At 38.8% G+C, this 21,829-nt stretch overlaps 1 protein-coding gene across 4 annotated transcripts in view; it reads right to left on the reverse strand.

Annotated features, from left to right (window-relative positions):
• Nucleotides 1–21,829, reverse strand: part of anks1b (ankyrin repeat and sterile alpha motif domain containing 1B) — a 1,280,504-nt gene that overhangs the window by 725,992 nt on the left and 532,683 nt on the right. For all 4 annotated transcript variants that reach the window (XM_028816795.2, XM_051924626.1, XM_051924632.1 and 1 more), the window contains exons 6-7: nucleotides 14,471–14,572; nucleotides 13,632–13,751 (exon numbers count right to left, since the gene is read on the reverse strand). In XM_028816795.2, coding sequence (XP_028672628.2) covers nucleotides 13,632–13,751; nucleotides 14,471–14,572 — 222 coding nt within the window. The remainder of the gene's footprint in view (nucleotides 1–13,631; nucleotides 13,752–14,470; nucleotides 14,573–21,829) is intronic.

Here is a 21,829-nt window from a genome sequence, read left to right on the forward strand (position 1 = left end):
AGAGCCCTACTTGGGAGTGATCCCAGATCTCCTTAACACGCCACCTGGAGCACTCCCAGATGCAGCTTAAAAGAAGCCATCTGCCACTACTCCAGGAGCCAGAGTCAGGAGGAAAGGAGACAAAGCTTGCCAGAGGAGGACTGAAGGATGAGAGAGACAGAGACAAGAAGATGGAAAGAAAGTGCTGTATACAGAGTTTACTAGCACTTCATTGTACTGTGCTGCTGAGGGGAATGATAGGGAAATGTTTCTCCACTTAATAAACATGTGGTGTGTTCTAAACATCTGCCTGGTGTCTGTAAGTGTCGAGTTTGGGCTGCTGGTGCGCTCCCTGCAGGCCACAGCTCTCAATATTATTAGAACCCAAAACAGCCAACCATCCAAATTTCCTGGAGTACTTTTGGTGCTAAGTGCATAGCCTGTTGGAAACACTTCCTGGTCCAACAGAAACCCCCCACCAAAGTAGGAATCACAGATCCCTGCAGCACCCCCTTGTGGCACCCACAGAACCAGACAAGGCTCGCCTATCAGACTACAGTTCCCAGCATGCCTTGCGAGTGTCATTAGATGTAACATCACCTAGGGATGCGACCATCTAAGATGTTGAAGTAGCATGTAGACCTGCCAGGTTGTCTCCCCTTGTCCTTCCGTCACATTGGCCTCCCAGCCAGCCAGGAAAGGTTCTTCAGTCCATCCCTTCCAGGATGCCAAAATGCCAACCTGCATATTGCCATCTTTTGTCGATCTTCTGGCAAGGACAGAGAAATTCCTGCCATGTAAGAGATCGGAACCCATCCTCACAAGGATGCCAGATCATGTGTGCTGTCCATCACACACACACAGTATATATATATATATATATATATATATATATATATATATATATATATATATATATATATACATGTGTGTGTGTATATACATATCTTGTATATAATTCACCAGCCTCCTCACTCACTCACTCACTCACTAACTCACTCACTCACATCCGAAGCCGAATGCGCAGTCGCCTTCTGCGCAGCTGCCCAAAAAACCTTACGAGACCGACATCGCGGCAGGCGGCGGATTTATGGCCGCGAAAATTCAAAGAGAAAGGCGACTTCGACTGACATCCAACCCCAACATCGCGGCAGACGGCGGATTTACAACCGCAAAAATTCAAAGAGAAAGGCGACTTGGATTAAAGCTCTAGAAGCCTGAAAGGCGATTTCGACTACAGCTCGAGGCCTAATTACGCATTCTGATTCCATTACGCATTCATTCAATACACCTATATCAGGTTTGTGGTGCTTATACTTATTACTATTCCATATTGTACAGGAACATTCATCATTCAATATTATACTATAGGCCTGGAAAATTCATCAACTAACAGTACAAGCCTGTACAGTAATGAGTAAAGCGGACTACAATCATTACAAAACAAATTCTTCGTTACTTATCATTTGTTCTTCATACACTGCTGACACAAACTCGTGCCCGTTTCATCTTACGTTGTTGAAACGGGCTCTTTGTCTAGTAATTATATATATTTTTCCTTCTGGATATGTTGCAAGAAGCCAGGGCCATCATAGCAACAATAAAGGGACGCAACAATGCATACTCACACTTGACCAATTCACAAACACCACCTGACCACACAACTATAAAGTGACCACATAGACTCCATACAGAATGACCCTAAGTAGAAACAGGAGAGGAAAGAGGAGACTGTACCTCTGTGCCACTCACCAAACAACACATGTACGTTACTGTTGACTGAATTCCTAAGGAATGACAAGCTGGAACAACCAGAATCAAGTAATTAGTGCATATCAGAAACCCAATACTACCCAGGACTGCCCAATAATACTTTTAACAAACAGCACTTGGATATCTTTTTTTGTTAAACCAACAGCTAAGTGTAGCCACAAATTAATACCTTTACAGCATTGTGTGCAGTTTTTTTTTTTTGACAAAAAACATTTTTATGTGCAGCAAACGAGCCTTGCTAGTATCTGTTAGCATTGTAAAGATAAACCAGTCAGCTAAGATGTTTAGGGTAGATACAGAAGTGGACTGAAGAAAAATTGATCTGTAGAATGAAAAACTCTAGCTTCAATACATACACTAAAGATGCAATAAGTGAAGATGTTTCTTTTATACAGTAGCCAAATACAGAATTCCAGACATTCACACAGACCTGAGCTTTTGCACTTCCTAGGTACACCCAAAACTATTCACATACAGGAGAGTATCATTAGTACAGAGAATATATGAAATAAGAGGCCTATTCAACCAGTAGTACGCTTGAAGAGGTGGCTGATGGAAAAACAGAGAAGGAGTGACACTGAAATCTTTTCTAGAAGTGCACATCAGATGGCTATTACTTGCCTCATACAGTATATTGATGCAGCCAAAATGCAATCACAGGAATAAATGAAAATCCCTAAAACTGATTAGATGGAGCGAGATCTAAAAATGTAATTCCCAGAAGGAGTACCACAGGTTATTTGGGGCATTCAAAGGTAATGCACTCTACAAGTAATCAAATCTTTCTCTTATTCCACTCTTTCAAGCCCATTGTTAGACTAGTTTGAGCAGCAGCAGCACTGGGCAACCTAACAAATCTAAATGAGTCTGTTTTACCTTTTCATTTTTTACTATCATCATACTTAATTTAGTCTCTAACTATACAAACAAAAGCACAACTCTCCTGGAACTAGATATCTGTTTACTCTGTTCTTATTTAATTTACTTTAGTTTCCTTTCTCAATATATTTTAAAACAGAAGACAAAGAAACCAAACTCAAGGTATTATTCTTTCCACCATCCTTTATTCTTTTGATATTTTGTATGACAATATAAACAGTGCCTATATTTCTCCCCATTAATATGACAGACCTAGCTCATCACTGGTGTAACCAATTTGTTTTAGAAGTCCCATAATTAGTTCAGTGGAGATCACTTGTCTTTAGACAAGGGGTTTCCATTGAATGTAGTAAAAATTCCCATTATCTGAAAGGTCCAACTTGTGGTGAGTTAATATTGTTGGCTAACTTTCACAATGGAGAAAAAAGAACACTCCAAGGAAATCCATGAAAATGTGATTGAAAACAATAAGTCAAGGCATAGAAACAAGAAAATAACTAAGTCACTGAATATTCCTTGAAATCCAGTTAAATCAGTCATTAAGAAATGAAAAGAGTATGGCACAGCTGGAAATCTGCCTTGAGGACACTGCCCACAAAAACCAAGTGATTGTGCACAAAGAAGACTAGAGTGAGGAAGGCCCCCAAGAGACCTACTTGTATGATAAATTTAAAAGAGTTACAAGCTACACTGGATCAGTTTTTTAACAGACTGTACCGATAAGATCTGTTGTCCGGGTGTTTCAGCAGTCACAGCTTTATGGGAGAGTGGGAAAAAAAAACATGCAAGACATCTCATCCTGAGTTTGCCAGAAGCTACAGAGTCTGAAATGACCTGGAAGAAGGTTCTGCAGTCTGATGGTTTAGATTTGAACACACAATGGGAGGTTTGAAACTTTAAAGTACACCTTATGAGAAGGTCCGAGGAATTATAGGACTCATTGCTATCTACATTCAATCAGTGTACAGAAGCAATCAAGAAAATTAATAGGATGTTAAGTTGTACTGTATATCACAAGGTGTGGAATATAACTCAAGAGAAGTTATGGCTAATTTATATACTGTAATGCACTTATGAAGCCTCATCTGGTATACTGTGTTCAATCATGGTCTCCATATTACAGAAAAGACATAGCAGCGCTACAGAAGGTCCATAGTACAGCAACAAGGCTGATTCTGGGACATAGAGGAATAAGCTATGACTGAAGGAGATGAACCTTTTCAGTTTAAGCAGGGGGCATGACAGAAGTGCTTAAAATAATGAAAGAAATTAGTACAATGGATTTAGATTGTTACTTTAAAATAAGTTTAGCAAGAACATGGGGACACAGATGGAAACCTGTAACATGCAAATTTCACATAAATGTTAGAAAGTTTTTCTTTGCACAAAGACACATGAAATAAATTACCAAGTAGTGTGGTGAAGAGCAGGAAAACAGGAAACATCAAATCTTGACTTGATGTTATTTTGGACAACCTAAGTGAATAGAATAACTGAGCTTGCTGGAGTTAACAGCCTGTTTTCATCACAATTTTTCTAATGTTCTTATGTGACCAAAACTGAGCTTTTCGGCTCTTGGACTAACTGTCACATTGACAATAAGACAAACACTGCATATTATCAAAAACACATTCCCACACTGAAGCATGGTGGTGGAAGCATTATACTGTTTCTCTTTGGCAGCCTCTGGAAGGCTTAATTAATATTATTATGAAGATCAGATTAATACATTTGCTTTTATAGATATGTTAACTTCAACTTCAGTCAAAAAGGAAAAATACTCTGCAATATAAACCATTAAAAATCACAATATTTATGTATCTTGACCAATGTTTTTTGTAAAAATTCTGTATAGTGGCACCTCAGCCATTTCCCACCATTAATGGTGAGTGCTGTTGTCGTATAATTCCAAGAGACAGGGCTTGATTTTCAGAGTTTACTTGTTTCCCCTGTGTCAGTGTGGGCTTTTCTCCAGGTACACAATTTTCCTCTCATGCAGATTAAGTTAATTATCTAATCTAAGATGATGTGGTGTAAGAGTGCATGAGCATATACAGTCAGGTTAATAAGTATTTGAACAGTGACACAATTTTCATAATTTTCACTCTGTATGCCACAATGAATTTGAAAAAAAGCAGCCATTATGTGATTGATGTGTAGACTTCCATCTTTAATTTAAAGGGTTTACCAAAAATATCATATGAGCTGTTTAGGAATGACAGACATTTTTCTGCATAGCCCCACACACCATTTCCAGGGGTTCAAAAGTATTTGGACATTTGACTGACAAGCTGGTGGAAGCAATTCCCTCAATATTTCATTAACTATTAAGCAGGCAAAAAGGTGTGGAATTGAATCCACGTGTGGAATTTGTATTTGGAAGCTGTCTCTGTGAACTCTAAATATGAGGACCCAAGAGCTGTCCAAGCAAATAAAAACAGTCCATCATTAGGCTGAAAAAAGAAAACAAACCCTTTAGAGAGACAGCAGAAACATGAGGTTTGGTCATATCAACCATTTGGTACAGTCATAAAAGGAAGGAACACACTGGTGAATTCAGCAACACCAGATGGTCCAGAAAACCACAGAAGACAATGGTGCATTATGATCGCAGAATTCTGTCCTTGGTGAAGAAGAACCCCTTCCCAACATTTAACCAAACCAAGAACACTCTCCAGGAGGTAGACCTATCATTGTCAAAGTTTACAATCAAGAGAAGTCTTCATGAAAGTAAAGACAGAGGGTGCAGACTACTGGTAAACATCAAACAGATGAAGGACAAATTAGACTTTGCTTGAAAACATTTTTAAAAACCCTGTCCAGTTCTGGAACAATTTTTTTTGAAAAAGGAAACTATGATCAAAATGTACCAGAATGATGGAAATAGAAGAGTATGGAGAAGAGAATTAACAGCTCATGATCTAATGAATACCACATCATCTGTGAAAAATGGTAGAGGCAGTTTTATGGCATGATCATGCATGACTGCCAATGGAAGTCAGTCACTGGTGCTTGTTGATAATATGACTGCTGGCAGAAGTAGAGGACGAATTCTGAAGTGTAGAGGGCTATACTATCAGTTCAAATTCAGCAAATGCTGCTAAACCAATAGGACAACACTTTACCATACAGATGGACAACTGGGCAAAACATACTGCGAAAGTGAACCAAGTGCTTTTCAACACAAAGCAGTGGAAGATTATTCAATGACCAAGTCAATCAACTAACCTCAACCCAAATGGACATTCATTTCACTTACTGAAGACAAAAGTGATGGCAGAAAGTCCAATAAATGAGAAGCAACTGAAGACAGCTGCAGTAAAGGCCTGGCAAAGTCTCACTAGAGTGGAAACCTAGCACTTGGAAATGGCCATGGGTTCAGGACTTCAGGCAGTCATTGACTGTAAAGTATTTTCAACCAAATATTGAAAATGATTATAATATGGATGATTATGTTAGATTGTCCAAAAATGGATGTGGGGGCTCGGAGGAGGAAGCTGGACTATGCTGAAATATGTCTGTCATTCCTAAAGGGCACATATAATATTTTTGTTAAACCCCTTAAATTAAAGCTGAAAGTCTACACGTCAATAGCATAATGATTGCTTAATTTCAAATCCATTGTGATGGTGTACAGAGACAAAATTATGAAAATTGTGTCACTGTCCAAATACTTATGGACGTAACTGTATGACCTGCAATGACCTGGTGCAATGAACTTTTTTGTGAGAAAATCAACAGATCTGAAAATAGACAAAAGGATTAAACATTACCTCAGAAGTGAAGGTCATATGCAAATAAAGAAAATGATATAAAAGTAAATGATAAAATTACATATTTAGAAAGTATTCTTGTCACATTTACACCACAGGTACCAAGTAAAATGTGGTCTGAAACTATACAGTGTGTGTCTGTTACTTCATTTTGCACAGAGTAGAAAAGCACAGAGAATTAAATATTTGAAAATAAACATCATTATGATTTAGAAAACAAAACTAAATGGTTCAAACAGACACCCATTAACACCACATTGTAACATCACCCTGTAATGTAGTTCAACAAGGACCTCAGAGAAGGATGTGCCTTAGCCTATAAGCAAGAGCTTGGTTTAGTATAAAAGAGTAAACAATAATGAAATCATAAATAAGTATATAAACAAAAGAATTATTTTTGTTCATAAAATCCTATACGTCTTTAATGACAAAAAGAAAGCAAGCATTATAATGAAAAAAATCCCTCACTAAATCAAAACGAAAGAACAGATCAAGAAGAAACAAGCAGTATTTCCGTAGTGATTAGCTTAGATAGCCAAACATAGCAACACTAAAAAAATATAAATAAAAAGAAATCAATGTGCATGTTGAGAACATAAAATGTAGCAATGTAGCCTTCCTCCACACTCTCTTGCTAAGGCATGTTTTAAACAAGAGTCTGCTTTTAAATTAAACTACAACAATAAATGTGGACTTGTGGCCTTGGGAGTTTCAGAAGGTAGTATTTCAATAACAAACCTGAAAACGTGGAACACACAACACAGGAACAGGATGTAACCCTGTCAAAGGGACACACAGATCAGATTTAAAGCCAGAAATGTAGTCTAAACCTTTAGTTTAACAGGAAGAGGGCAGAGTCCATGAAAATCTTTCATTCTAAACCCTAACGTGAAAAAAATGGAACTGAACGCAAAACAAGTCAAATATTATTAACAGACAGCTGAACTAGAGAACGGTAGCAATTAGGAATTCTGAAAAGCAAATTACTGAAAGTAACTGAAGCGTGAACATTTTAAGGAAGCAACCTTAGCCGTGAGTATTTTCTGTCACTATGTAATATATTATCCGGAAAAAGAAAAAAAAAACCAACTAATTGAAGAAGCTTCCAGCTGTTCAATGCTTTATTATCACAAAAAATCATTCTTTAAGCAGGTTTGGCATAATATTAGGGTTGCTAGAGGTTGACTGACTCCCTAATATAATCAAATAGTCATTACAACTTGGTACATATTTTTACTTTATACAATAATATATTATTGATTCTATAAATTGTTTCAAATTGTGTAGTTTATTATATTATCCATACATACTGAACATTTGTAAGTCCACCTGATTCAGGTACATGGAGTATAAAAGGAGGAAGATTACCCTCCTGGACAGGGTGTCAGTTCAACCAGAAACAAACACAAATATGCACACATTAGGGCCAAGATACAAGACGGCAATTAACATAAGTTAATGTTGTTGGTGACCACCGCTGAGATTCAAATCCAGAATGATGGATCCATGGAGCATCAGCATCAACCACACTCCTCTTTAATATAATATAATATAATATAATATAATATAATATAATATAATATAATATAATATAATATAATATAATATAATATAAAATCCCTATGTGCGTCCAGGTGTCCGTGTGTGGGTGTCTTCTGGTGAAGGGCGCATGCGCGGGGCACGGTGCTGTGCGCGATATTACTGTCAGAGAAAGTTAGAGTCGTTTTACGGAAATACAAACCAGTATTACTGCGAGAGGAAATTAAAGGTACACAATACAGTGACGCATATTACAGCCACATACAAGCCAGTATTACTGTCAGAGGAGATTAAAGGCATATTACCGACGCGCACGCCTGTATTACCGGCAGAGAAAATTAAAGGTATATTAAGGACGTACGGACGTATATTACGGACGTACAAGCCAGCAAACGTATAAGACGGTATCCTTCAATAAGGGCGCGTACAGGCATCCTTCAATAAGGGCGCGCACAAAAAGGCGAGCCTCAAAAGGACGACCTCAATTGGGCGCAGCGAATAAAGGCACGTGTAAATAAAGATCTGCACCTGTTGCTCTTCACATATTCCAGAGCCATTTGAACTAAATTATCTACGCGCCCTTATTGAATAGAGCTGTACAAGACAGTATTACTGTCACAGAAAATTAAAGACACACAATACACGGCAGCAGCCCATGAAGAACGGTCAGCTCAGCAAGTAAACATCAACAAAAGAAAGGCTGAAAGAAAGAAAAATCCGACCAACAAAAAGAATGAGGTCAAAGTCCCTTGCCATTTAATATAGACTGTTCCTACTAATGTTTATGCACTACTGTTCTAGCGCCCGTTATTGTAACGGGCTAAATGACTAGTATAATATAATACAGTCGACTCTTGATATACGACCGGCCTGACATGCGAACAACTTGCTTTACGACCAAAATTTTTGTTTTGAATTATGACCAACATCTTGCGTTACGACCCGAATGCGGTCACGTGTATCTGCTTGTGCGACTGTAAACAAACAGCCGAGAGCATTTGTAAGTCGGAGCCCAGATACATATGTTTGTGGATATAATTTCGGTCAGTGCAGTGATCTATATAATTTATTTCGATAATTGCTAAGGAAGGAAGCGAAGGTAAAGAAAGCGATCACAATCGAAACGAAGAAGGAAATTGTGTGGAAATATGAGAGTGGCATTCATGTGACCGATCTCGCTAATATGTACAGCATGTCGAAATCCACCAACTCGACAATTTTACAAAGAAAAGATTTGTATAAGGAAACTCCTTCCAAACAATAACCACCTTCCATTTCATTCTCTTCCTCCTTCCTTCCTGCAAGCCAAAGATGTCAACTTAAATGGTGAATACAGTATGAAATTGTTGTTTCTGGTAGGCTAGCCACTTTTTATAACTTTTTGGTTAGTATATTAGAAAAGTTATTGGTGTTTTTGGTAAATTATGCACATTATACAACCCTTTTCTATTAAAAAAAAGTTAAGTAAGTGTTGCTATGGGCGGTTTGGAACACATTAAGGGCATTTCCATTATTTCTTATGGGAAAAATAGTCTTGACTTACAACCAACTTGGGTTACAACCAGCCCTCGCGAACGAATTGAGTTCGTAAGTCAAGGGTCCACTATATAATATAATATAATATAATATAATATAATATAATATAATATAATATAATATAATATAATATTCATCCATTCATTTTCCAACCCGCTGAATCCAAACACAGGGTCACGGGGGTCTGCTGGAGCCAATCCCAGCTAACACAGGGCACAAGGCAGGAACCAATCCTGGGCAGGGTGCCAACCCACTGCAGTATAATATAATATAATATAATATAATATAATATAATATAATATAATATAATATAATATAATATAATATAATGAATAACATTCTTAAATCACTTAACACATACGTTTGGCAATTTTGAAGCTAGTTATTTGTCATAAAACATCACATTCTGTTTCAGCACTTCCTATCTACACTGTGCCTACTAAAACTTGGCTTTTTTGCTATAAATATACCTCAGAAATGAAGGCAATTTGTTTTTTTTTAAATCTTAATGTTTGTGGATCCAGAGTGCATGTATTTTGTTTCATCTCTGCTCTGATGCTTCATAGACTGTGTAAAAGGCGCTCTATAGCGCCCGACCAAGCACAGACTCAGGCAGAGGCATGTACTTAAATAAAACACGCTTTATTATTTCTTCAGCCGTGGGGCACGCCTTCCCCGTGTCCCACAGCTCAACACAGTCCCAAATACACTCACAATCTCTCTCTTTCCACCTCAGCACCACCACCACCACCACCACCACCACTCCTCCTCCTCCTCCTCCTCCTCCTCCTCCTCCTCCTCCTTAGGCTTAGTCCTCCTCCTCCCGACTCTGGCTCTCTCGAGTGGTGGTGGCTGGCCTTTTTTATACCCCACCCGGAAGCGTTCCAGGTGCTTGATTACCTGGTCCTAATTGACCTTCCGGGTGGGGCTGACGAGTCGACCAGCTGGGCTGGAAAGTCCATGCAGCTCCCCCTGGCGGCCATCCAAGCCCCCAACCAGGCTGTGGAGGACTCCATCTCCCATGGAGCCTTGCGCCAGGTTGGGGAATCATCGTCCATCAGGGAGGCTGCCACCAAGCGTCCCGGGGGAGGTACTGAGCTGCCCATGGTGGCTCCCCCGGAATAGATGCAGCAGGGGCGTCCCTGCCGGGCATGGGACCCGGCTGTCCTTCACAACTGCCATTGTAATTTGCTGTTTATTTTTAATTATTTATTAGTAATACTTCAATTAACAATTATTTTAGGCAAATGAGTGTGTGCTACAAATGTAGAAAATTCTGAATTCATTCTTTAATCCAATTTAAGGTCTATCACTGCTACATAGGCAACAAGGACAGGACACAAATTCATCACTGGGGACAAGCATACATCCCACACACTCAATAACATTGGAGCCAGTTTATAGTCGCCAGTTTACCTAACATACTGTACATGTATGTCAATGGCAAGTACCTTTATAAGAAACCCACAAAGAGTTCCATATGGACAATGACCTAGGGTGGAAGCTAGGGTCAAAGCTTAGTTACATGATCAATATGAGCTCAGGCAGGTAGCCATTTATTCATGAGATGTTCATGTTGGCAGTATTTTAAAGCTGGTTGTAAATGTTGCAGTAAACCCACAAGTCAATAAAAAGCAGGAATGATATTTCTACACACCCAAGAGTGTCCTCTTTCAAATAAATCATAATTTTCCAAGTTGTCTACTCTCTTTCATTATTAAAAGCTGAGATTTGCACAAGTATCTGCCAAGGCAAGCAGCATGTGAAGCTGAGTGAATCTGCTTTGATCAAAGATCTCACCTACTTTAAGCTGCATATAGTGAAAGGCTCATTACAATTGAATATTTGAGTTTTAGTCCATTCTAATAATGTAGATGTATACAGCTGGGTGCAAAGACAGGAAACAAATTGCTTTTGTAACAGCTCATCATTACACACAAACCTTGAGTCAGATTTTGATCACAATTTTGACTTTATTGAGAACGACACATTTGATGAAGGACTTAACGCTACGATAGATCTTTACTGCTTTTAGTATAACTTTGAAGCTTCAAAGCATGCAGCGTTACAGTTCAAGCATTATGGGTACAATTGCCATACCAGACATTTTCTGGTGCCCATTCTCAACATGTTAGTTTATTAAAAACTGCTCTTTCAGTTTCAACTTAAGAGTACAGGCAGTGTTTTGTGGTGTACCGTTACACTGTAATTATGCCTCTCAAAGCTTCATGTGAGGACCCTCAATTCAATGAAATATCACTGTATCACGCCGCTCATGCTACTGTGTCATGAGCACGAGAGAGAGAAAAAGAGGCGTTTCAGCTACACACACATACACCCTCAAAAAACAGGGATCGATTGTACCATGCAGTATGCATAACATTATGAACACATAACGTGAGTGCGATTAGAAACAAAAAAATAAATTCTCACATAGCTCTGTTCATCGTTAACATTATACAAAGTTATTGTCTGTTTTTACCTGCATTTTTTCTCACTCTTTAATTTAATATTGTTTCTTTATCAATATGCTGCTGCTGGAGTATGTGAATTTCCCCTTGGGATTAATAAAGTATCTATCTATCTATCTATCTATCTATCTATCTATCTATCTATCTATCTATCTATCTATCTATCTATCTATCTATCTATCTATCTATCTATCTATCTATCTATCTATCTATCTATCCATCCATCCATCCATCCATCCATCCATCCATCCATCCATCCATCCATCTTGGTGGTAGTGGTGTGGGTGGGATGGATTATACCACGAACAAGTCTCATATGATCATGCCCCAGCAACTGCCTCCAGCAACTCAAAAGTGGTTGAGAAACACTGGTCTAGGTGTATGTGTCTGTATGACTAGCGCTTTACTCCAGACTGCCTCCTTCCTGCCCTGTGCCCAAGGCTATCCCTGTAACCCAGAACTGGAAGAAGCTGGTATGAAAATGTGCACATGTACTTAGTTTATTCCAGATGTGAAATGCAAGAAAAAGGCAACAACAGTAAGAAAAAATAAATCAAAATGCACTGAACTGCAACAGAATGCAGGAGAAAATGGAAACACAAAAACCTAAATCTAATGTGCAAAACAACAGGTTTAGTGGTAAACAGAAATGGTTTCAATGACTGCCATGAAAACACCTTGTGCCAAACAGCATAACTTTGCAAGGCTATGGGATATGACATCTAAACTTGGCACAATGATAGATGACAGATTGGGGCACAAACTTGTGCATCATAAATTGCCATGGTTATGTGCTGTAAAATCCTGTTTTTTGGGGAGAAATCTCTGAAGCATCCAATTGTTTTGTGTTTATTTTAGTTAATATTGGTGTAAACAAAGGTTTTTAATCATATAAATACTTTGCTTTCAAAATTTGAAGTGTTATACTCACTACTCTTCAGCCATTTGAAGCTTCTTTATTACATACGCTGAGTAATAGCTCCTTATTTTTGGGTATGCAAATTAGTCACAATAATGACAAAAACCTCTTAGTGCACAAGGGATGAAACAACTTGTTTAGAGTTTAGAGACTACAATTGCATCAGCAGAGTTAGGGTTAGGGTTAAAGTTAGGGGTTAGGGTTAGGGCTATCAGTGTGGCGTAAGTAGCAATATAAGCTGGTATTCCGTTATTCAAATGAACAGCTTCAGTGCCACAAAAGACCCTTTGAAAAGAATGAACCCGCCACTGTCACACAGCCACAATCTTATTGTGTCAAAATGTTAGCAGACCTTGTAAGAACAATCTACCCAAGCAAGCAATTAAACTGAGCAAAAGTCCATTGGGTCAGTGCTAGGTGGCACTGTGCATTGCTATCATGTATATGTTGCATGCTATGTATACATGTGTGTGTTTCTTTTACTGGTATTGTATTATTGTTGATGTTTTGACAAGACATGCAAATAAAAATTTAATTGTACCATGTACATAAGGCAATACACGTAAACTTGATAGTTAAATTTTTTTAGGCATAAACATCTTCAGATTAATGAACTTAAAATATTACTACAGGAACAACTGGTTACTTGCTCAATGTGACAGCATGAGTCAGGATGGGTTTTCAATTTGCAATTTTCAAACTCTATGGTGAGTTTACTATTCTGTTTGTAGTAGCAATAAAACAGCAAATAAAGCATCTTACGTTTAGTTTTAGGAGAAGGTGATGCAGCTGGCGTTGAAACAGAGGTACGAGGTGTTGGGACAGGGCACTGCCGTACTGGTTCTTCTACATTTTTTGTGCAAGCTTTTTCTGCCATGTATTCTGCAAAAAAACAAAGATAAAAAAGTTAAAAAAAACAACAAAAACAAATGAATGGCATAATAAGCCATCAATTAATAGATGAAGCCTGGGAAATGAGATATTTAACCATTAATTCAAAGCAGAAAGATAGAGAGAGGTTTATCTTAAAATATTCTAAAGTTTGATATTCTACTGACTTTTATCACATATAATTCCTGTCTTTTATTCTTTTATTATTGCTCTTGAATTAAAAAAAAAGAATACTGAAAACTGAATGCTGTGTTTCATTCAATCTGTCAAGCCTGACCCAAGATCCTCATATCCATTTTTTATTCCAACACAGATACTCTATCTATCAGGAGAACCCCGAAAAGGATGTTCACCAATGTGTCCTATTTTTATTTCAGTAGTATATAGCTTGCATCATAATTAAAACCACAGTTTTTCAAAAACATTTGTACTTCAGTGTCACAAAAATTAAAGTACAAGCCACATGTGCATGAGCCATGTATGTGTATTTTTGTCTCACCAGTCACACAGGCTCATGAGTCACATTCTGTAGCACAGAAGCAATGATCTTCCCATAAGAAATAAAAAGGGTAGATGGCCTTTGTAATGACTGTGGTGGTGGCTTAGCACTTTGAGACTAATTGAAACAGCAAGCAGCAGCCTTACGTGAAGGTTAGCAGCATTATCCGAAGAGGAATTTTTTTGTTCTTTTTCATTTAGTAGTATCATACCTTGAATAAGAGCTGCAATTTGTTGTGATTTTTGAGATGGATGCTCCTTGAGAATATCCAATGCTGTTCTTCCTTGACCATCAATGATATTGGCATCAATTCCTGAGAAAGGATCAAACAATCATTGAAAACTTTAAAATAATTACAAGCCAACAGCTTGCTGACACTTCATTTGCCCATAAAGATGAAATCATAGGTCAATGGTATACATTTTTATGTAGGCACCAGGCACACTGTTGGTTTTCTTTACCGCCAGCCATTTTTTAAAGTAAACTCTGCAAAAGCAGTTGTACCTTCCACCTTCAAACTCAATACTTAAGCTAATAATAATATAAGACTACAATATCAGATACACAAAAATATATCAGACATAAAAAATTATGCAAATCAGTCACCTGAATTATTCCATTTATTTCCCATTTCTGAAGAAATTTTCCATTTAAGTTTATGGTTGTTGTGTGAATAACTGTGTTTATTTAGAAACTAGAGAAGAAGATCTTCACATTTGTTTTTGAAAAAAACAGACTTGGTAATTATTTAAACAACAAGGAAAAAGCTTTACTAGATGTGATTGTAATTTGTATTACATTTTTCCTGGGTTTCCCTTCAGCACAAAAAAATCTATTATCCATCTTTTGAGTGGTTTGTAACCTAAAGATTCCACTTCTGACATTAGTTTTGGATTTAAAAGGTTTTTTGATTATTGTTTCACGTGTATTTTGACAGCGTTTTTGCTGTGATTACAGGCAACAGAATGTCAAAGGTTTCATGTCCCCCATTTCTATTATAAAGCATCCTATGATGCACCTGAACGGTGCAAATTAATTGGCACAATCGTGTAACGGTTACCTTGTGTGGTCCCAGTTCATCTGTGAATTGGATATGATATGTAATTACATGTGACTTTCTTTTTGATTTTGCTATTGATTTCCTTGTTTATTTTTCCTAACAACAGGATAAAAACACTGTTTGTAACCTTTGTCAACTCCTGTGGCAGAGTCAGTGCCAAACTAAATTTTTTGGATCTGTACATGTCACCATTATTTATAGCGACAGTGCACTGATGTCATACTTCCTGTTGGCTCTTTTGGCTAACAACAAGCATCACTGCAGTCAACAACATATTATCATTTGATTTCATGAACACCACTAACTTATAATGACAACAGTGCAAATTCACGGGGAAACAACAGTAAATCAGAATGCACAAAACATAATAATACAAAAAATAAAAAATAAACTTGAATCAGGATACAAGATGATAATAATAAGGGACTAAAAGAAGCAATCAGAACCAAAATGGATAAGCAGAAATTATATGTCTGTAAGCAGACAACAGGTCAAACAACTGAAACTGCTCGTGAAGTTAGCCTTCTCCTGTCAAACAGTCAAGTGCTTTGAGAAGCAAAGTTAAGACACTCAATGGACTGTGTCATAGTTTTCATGGGGTGCCTTCTGTGATATAATGTGAACACAAACACACACGCCGGCACACATACCCTGGCAGCAAGTGCAATCATAACCACGCAAACACAAACTAGGGCTGGAAAATCCTAGAAATCCCTTACAACAGAGAAAAAAGTAACCCAAAGTAGTATAACCAGTCACCTGGAACATGAAGTTTAGTGTAGAAAAGTGCAAAGTGCTACACAATTATAAATAATAGATGGCAGACACTGTCATACAGGAAGCAACTTCTGAAAAGGATTTGGGGGTTTATGTTGGCACAGTATTTTCATTGACTAATAAACAGAATAAATTAAAAAGGCAAATAAAATGTTAGGTTATGTCATAAAAACTGATGAATTTAAGTCAAGGGACACTATGCCCAAACTATACAATGCATTAGTTAGACCGCATCTGGAGTAGTGTGTGCAGTTCTGGTCACCACGGTTAGCCAAGTGCATCCCGGGACTTGCCCTACTCTGATAGACTCAGAGAATTAAACCTGTTTAGTCTCAAGTAGAGAAGACTGCATGGGAACCTGATTTAGGTCTTCATAATATTGAAAGACATTGACAAAGTGGATCCTGCAACACTCTTTCAGCTTAACAGTGAATTACGTACTTGAGAACATCAGTGGAAATTAAGAGAAACTGTATTTAAAACGAGCCAGAAAGCACTTCTTAATGCAAAGAGTTGTGAAACTCTGGAACAAACTGCTATTAGCTAAACAAACAGGAGTGCCTGGAGTCCCAACCCATGGGGAGTGGCCTGAGATAGCAGGCTGCGGCAAAGGGCCGGGGGGTTCCTCGTCATGCAGGTAAGGAGGTGGAGGGTGTGTGCCAGCTCCCTGCACATAGCGTAATGCAAGCAGGGGCGGTGAACCTTTACCCCTTGTCAGAGGACCCAACTGACCCGGCAGCATCAGTGTGGCTTACGGACGGCAGGTAAAGGCAAGCGGAATGCGAGTCCCCTGATGGCTGATTTAACCTCTGTGCTTGCGGCCATTTGAGAGTTGAAGGAGGTCCTTCAGCCCATCCGGTCGCTTTCGCAGGTAATCCACGTCCTCCAAGAGACCATCCAGAAGCTGGAGGAGAAGGCGATCGCGCCTCTGAAAACACTACGAGAGACGTGGCAGTACAGGTAAGTGGGACCCATACCATACATAAAAAAGAAGGGCTGAGTGAAGTGGAGCCGGTATTGTTTCATTCCGGTCACCAAGTAGCCAAGCCTCCTACAGTGGATCTGGGGCGAGTGGCCGATTGTGCCATAGGGGCGAGTCCAGTGCGGGGGTGTGTGAGGGGCTGGCTGGTGAGTGCCGGTTGCCGAAGCACACCGCTCCAAAAGCCGGCGGCAGCCTCCATGAGGTCCACAGGGATGCAGACGGCACAGGGTCTCTCTTTATCCCATAAGGAGACTCAGACCGTCATTGCGTCCCAGAGTGTAAGGAGGAGGATCCGGGTGTAGAGGGAAGCCCCGAGCCTGGCTGGGGACCAGGTGAAGCACAGAAACCCGTCCTGTTGCCATGTCCGGAGGGCATGGGGACATGGAGGTGCGTCGTGAACACACCTCCCCACCCTTGTTTTGCTTATCTCTTCTAGGGTGGAACTGTGACACAGGACATGCCGGGGCCCCAACCTGTTGAAGGACAGCCCTCGCGGGACAGGCCACTTCGCCATACGGGCTTCAGCTGGGGTTGGGGCAGTGTGATAGACGGCCAGGAACCCTGCCCCACCGGGACGCCTGGAGGAAGGGTCCAGGAGAGCGGCACTTCTCTTCCCTGGGCACCTGAATGGTCCATGATCCCTTGGGGACAGCGCTTCTGGTACACCAGGAAGTGCTGACAGACCAGGGATGGTGTATACCCGGAGTGTTTCCAGGTGCAAGGGCAGCACTTCCGCCACACTGGAGAGTGCTGCCGGAAGTTCATCATCAGGCACCTGGAGCACATCTAGGGCATTATAAAAGGGGCCGCCTCACTCCATTCGGGGAGCCGGAGTCGGGTGGAAGAGGACGGAGCTTGCGAGACAGGAGTGGAGCTGGCCCGAAGGACCAAGGACTGAGCAAACTGTAAATAGTTGTGTAAATAGTAGTGTAATAAATGTGTGTGTTGTGGACATTGCGGTGTTGTGTCTGTCTGTGGCCAGGCTAGCTCTTACAATACATATAAACACACATACACACAAGTACATATAGATACACCTCATTTAATATTTGGAGTTTACTGGTTGCACAAATATGGCTCTGTGTGAGTGTAAGCATTTACAGATGCTGTAATGGACTCTCTCATCTGAGCGTTTTCTTGCCTTGTACCCAAGTGCTGCTGGGATACCCTACAACCCTTTGGGCTGAATGGCCTGTTCTCATCCAGAGTGTGCTAATGTCCTGAAATCTATGATTTCTATCATTGTAAATGTATGAGTTATTACATCTTTTCAATTGTGGCAATTGACGTTTTTGTTACCCATTCTATTACACTTGCTAAACAAACAGACTTAGCCTAATGTTACTCAATTATTTACCTGTTTTTGTAAGTTGCTTTGGATAAAAGCATCTACTAAGCAAATAAACATAAATTTAAATGTAAAAACCACCCAGTGACATTGAATTGTATTTGTTAGGGAATGGACAGAGCAGTGCAATTGAGTGGCTCCCATGGTCCCTTGCTCCAATATAATGGAAGAAACACTAAAGCAGTGCCTTGTGTTTGTATAAAAAAGCAAACACTTCTGACCATCACAATGTTGATCTTAATTTTATAAATGTTATATTGACGGTGTTTTCCTTCTGATCTACTCATTTGTTATGGAACTCTTTTAGTTATTACTCAGATTTTAATTTATGCTTTCTTATCAACTTTAGAAGTTTAGCCCAGTCTATCTCTGTGTCTTATAAATGTTGCTGTGTTTGTAGCACAAGAAGTGCAAGCAAGAACAGGAGGTCAGGAGCCTGATTTATTTAGCACTATGCCCACAATATTTTCTTATTTATAATGCATGAGTTTCAAGGAGAATCTAAGTCAAATTAGAGCAGGGTGTGCCTGAAACCATCTTCCAGGAAATGAAAGCAAGAAATCACATTTTTTCTGTACCAAAAAAAAAATATTATGCAGAGACACCAAGCTTATAAACAAATGCACAGAATCTAAATGTACTACTGAAACATTGTAATTGAATGCATTCAGAGAATGAATTATAATTGGATGGAAATGCACTCAAGCATAAGCAATATGAGCAAATTACCATTTTTTTCCATAAACGCATTAACATTAACATGAATGATCAGGTATATCTTAACACTTATTCCTTGAAATAATAATATATGGTAACATTCTGAAACCAGCTTAATGCAATTCAGGGTTACGGAGTACCAAAATCTATCCTAACAGTATGGCATGCAAGGCAGAAACCATAGGGCCAATCCAGACTTGCGATGAAAATGAATGTCTGAAGGAAAGCCCACATAGACGTGATGGAGACTGTGCAAACTCTAACTGACAATACCCGAGGACAGGATTTGAACCCATGTCACCCTGGCACTGTTACATATTAGGTTACACTCTTAGATCTTGAAGGACCCTGGCTGAAGAATCACCATTTCACACTATTGTCTGAGGTGCAAATGAGGCCCTTCCACACTAACGTTTGAGCACTGGGTCAGTTTGTGCAGCTGGCTGTTGCAGAGACGTTATCATTCTTTTTATTGGATTCAATGTCATTTAGGAGTGGATGTGTCACTAATAAATAGAATGCAATATGTTTTTTTTCGTTTAGTAAACTTAATTTGATATAACAATAAAAAATAAAATGATAAAATAATAAACATCTTTCTACATTGCCAATGTTTTGACATTATTGCCGTTAGAAGTTACTGCACATGTTCAATACAAAGCCTTTGTGTTTTCATTCTTTCTCTGATCATTGATTACAAATCAGTGCTCTAAGAAAAGAAAACAGTACCACTAAACATGCTGTCAACGCTGCATGTTGAAATATTTAACTAGATCAGGTGTATTAAGAATTGATTTCATTTAGATTCATTGTAATTAGCTTGGACTTTTACTTATTTTATAACAGACAATCAGAAACAGAAAAGTGTCACTAGAGATGAATTTTTTTTTAGTGTAACTGGATAAGCTATGATTGGAATATGTAATGATTTACATAAACATCTTTTTTTAACATTAAAATGACATGTTGCCAATATATACAGCCTGATTTACTGGCTGAAGATTCACCAGTGAGACTTGAATATTAAAGCTGCAATTAATGAAAACACATTTTTCATACTGAGTGACAGTGTGGCAGTGGTTTGGACAGCTTGTCAGGTTGTCATCTCCTGTGACTAGTTCTAGACAGTACAGTACACGAAACAAGGCCCTTAATAGTCTACAATGGCCACACTTGGAGAGTGAATAAAGTTACTTAGCAAGCCCCTCGGTGGAGTCAACACTTAATGACAGCAGAAGGAAAATAAGAAAACAATTATAAATTTCTTTAAAAAACAATAGTGGAACTGTACATTTATTAGGTTGATGCTTTTTTATCCAAAGAGACTTACTGTGCATCTGAGAGATAAAGTTGCTTCCGTTTCTTTTGTTTTTCCAATCTGAGCACAGGCAGGTGAAGTGATTTACAGTGTCAGTAGCGGCGTCTGAACCCACAACCTAATGGTTTGTAGTCCACAGCCATAAGCACTATGGCACACTAAAAGTGACCTCCTTGAGTACATGCACTACATTATTCCCTATTCTGTCAGGTTCTTCTTACTCTGCACGATGCGGTACAATAAATACAAATTCAAGTCAGATTGCAGAGTGCTCTTATATACATAAACTTAAAATAACTGGGAGATTTGAGGGGGCTTAATGGTAGAACACATGCAGTATTGCAGAGAACTGGGGTGTTCCCCTTTGAGGTCAGACTGTGATGTGTTGCTACACTCCGGATCAAAAAGCAGAAAAAGGGAACTGCCGGAACAGTGCAGCTTCCCACTTCAACTTCAGTGTACAACACAATCTGGGATGGACAGCATGCTTTGTTCAGTTTAAACTCTTGCACAGCTCACTAAAGGGGTCCCCAATAGACAGAACATAGAGGAGGTGAACATTGTACATAGTTCATGGTGTTTTCTTATTAGCAGTATAGTCATTCGATGGGAAACGTGAATATGCAGCGTATAAACATCACTGCTGTATGTAATAAGTTAAAGGAAACCATGATTCAGTTTATACTGATTTTGATTTAAACCAACCAAAACTTTGTAACAGTACAAAGACAGGGTGAACTCGGGTAACACAAGTATCTTATAAAAGTCTTTTGTTAACATATAAAGTTATTGATATTCATAGCATATTACAATGTTAAACATCCTGTTGCAGTTTGTGGTTATCCAGTGTAGCAATTCAGGTCACTTGCTGATTGAGCTTTTAGTACTACAGCTCCCAGGTTATGGAATACCCTGGAACTTTATATTCAACAATCACTGCTGCTTTTAAAACTATTTTAAAGACAAACAGGCTTTAACGTATTGATTACACATCAGCAAATAAATCTTTATTATCTTGTTTTATCTTGTTGTTATTTTAACTGTTTTATTTTAACTTATTTACATACGGTTCCTTTGAGTGTTATGCCCGGCAGTTTACTTTGACCATAACAAAGGGATGATAGATACAAGAAAAATCCAAAGGTTATTGAGAATGATCTAGGAGACCAAAGGAAACAAAATCAAAGGATGACATGTAGTATCAGTTTACACTCATGTCAACATTTTAATTATCAAGAGAGATGTGTTTTCCTCCATGTGTTCTCGGTGCGTCGGCCAACCGCTAACAGGATCCATTTATAATTTCTAATTCTGAATGATCTCTGACTGTGCTGAAATGGGTTAAGTTTGACAATGTGTCAAGTACAG

Source organism: Erpetoichthys calabaricus, chromosome 1, assembly GCF_900747795.2.
Source record: "Erpetoichthys calabaricus chromosome 1, fErpCal1.3, whole genome shotgun sequence".
NCBI classification, from domain to species: Eukaryota; Metazoa; Chordata; class Cladistia; order Polypteriformes; family Polypteridae; genus Erpetoichthys; species Erpetoichthys calabaricus.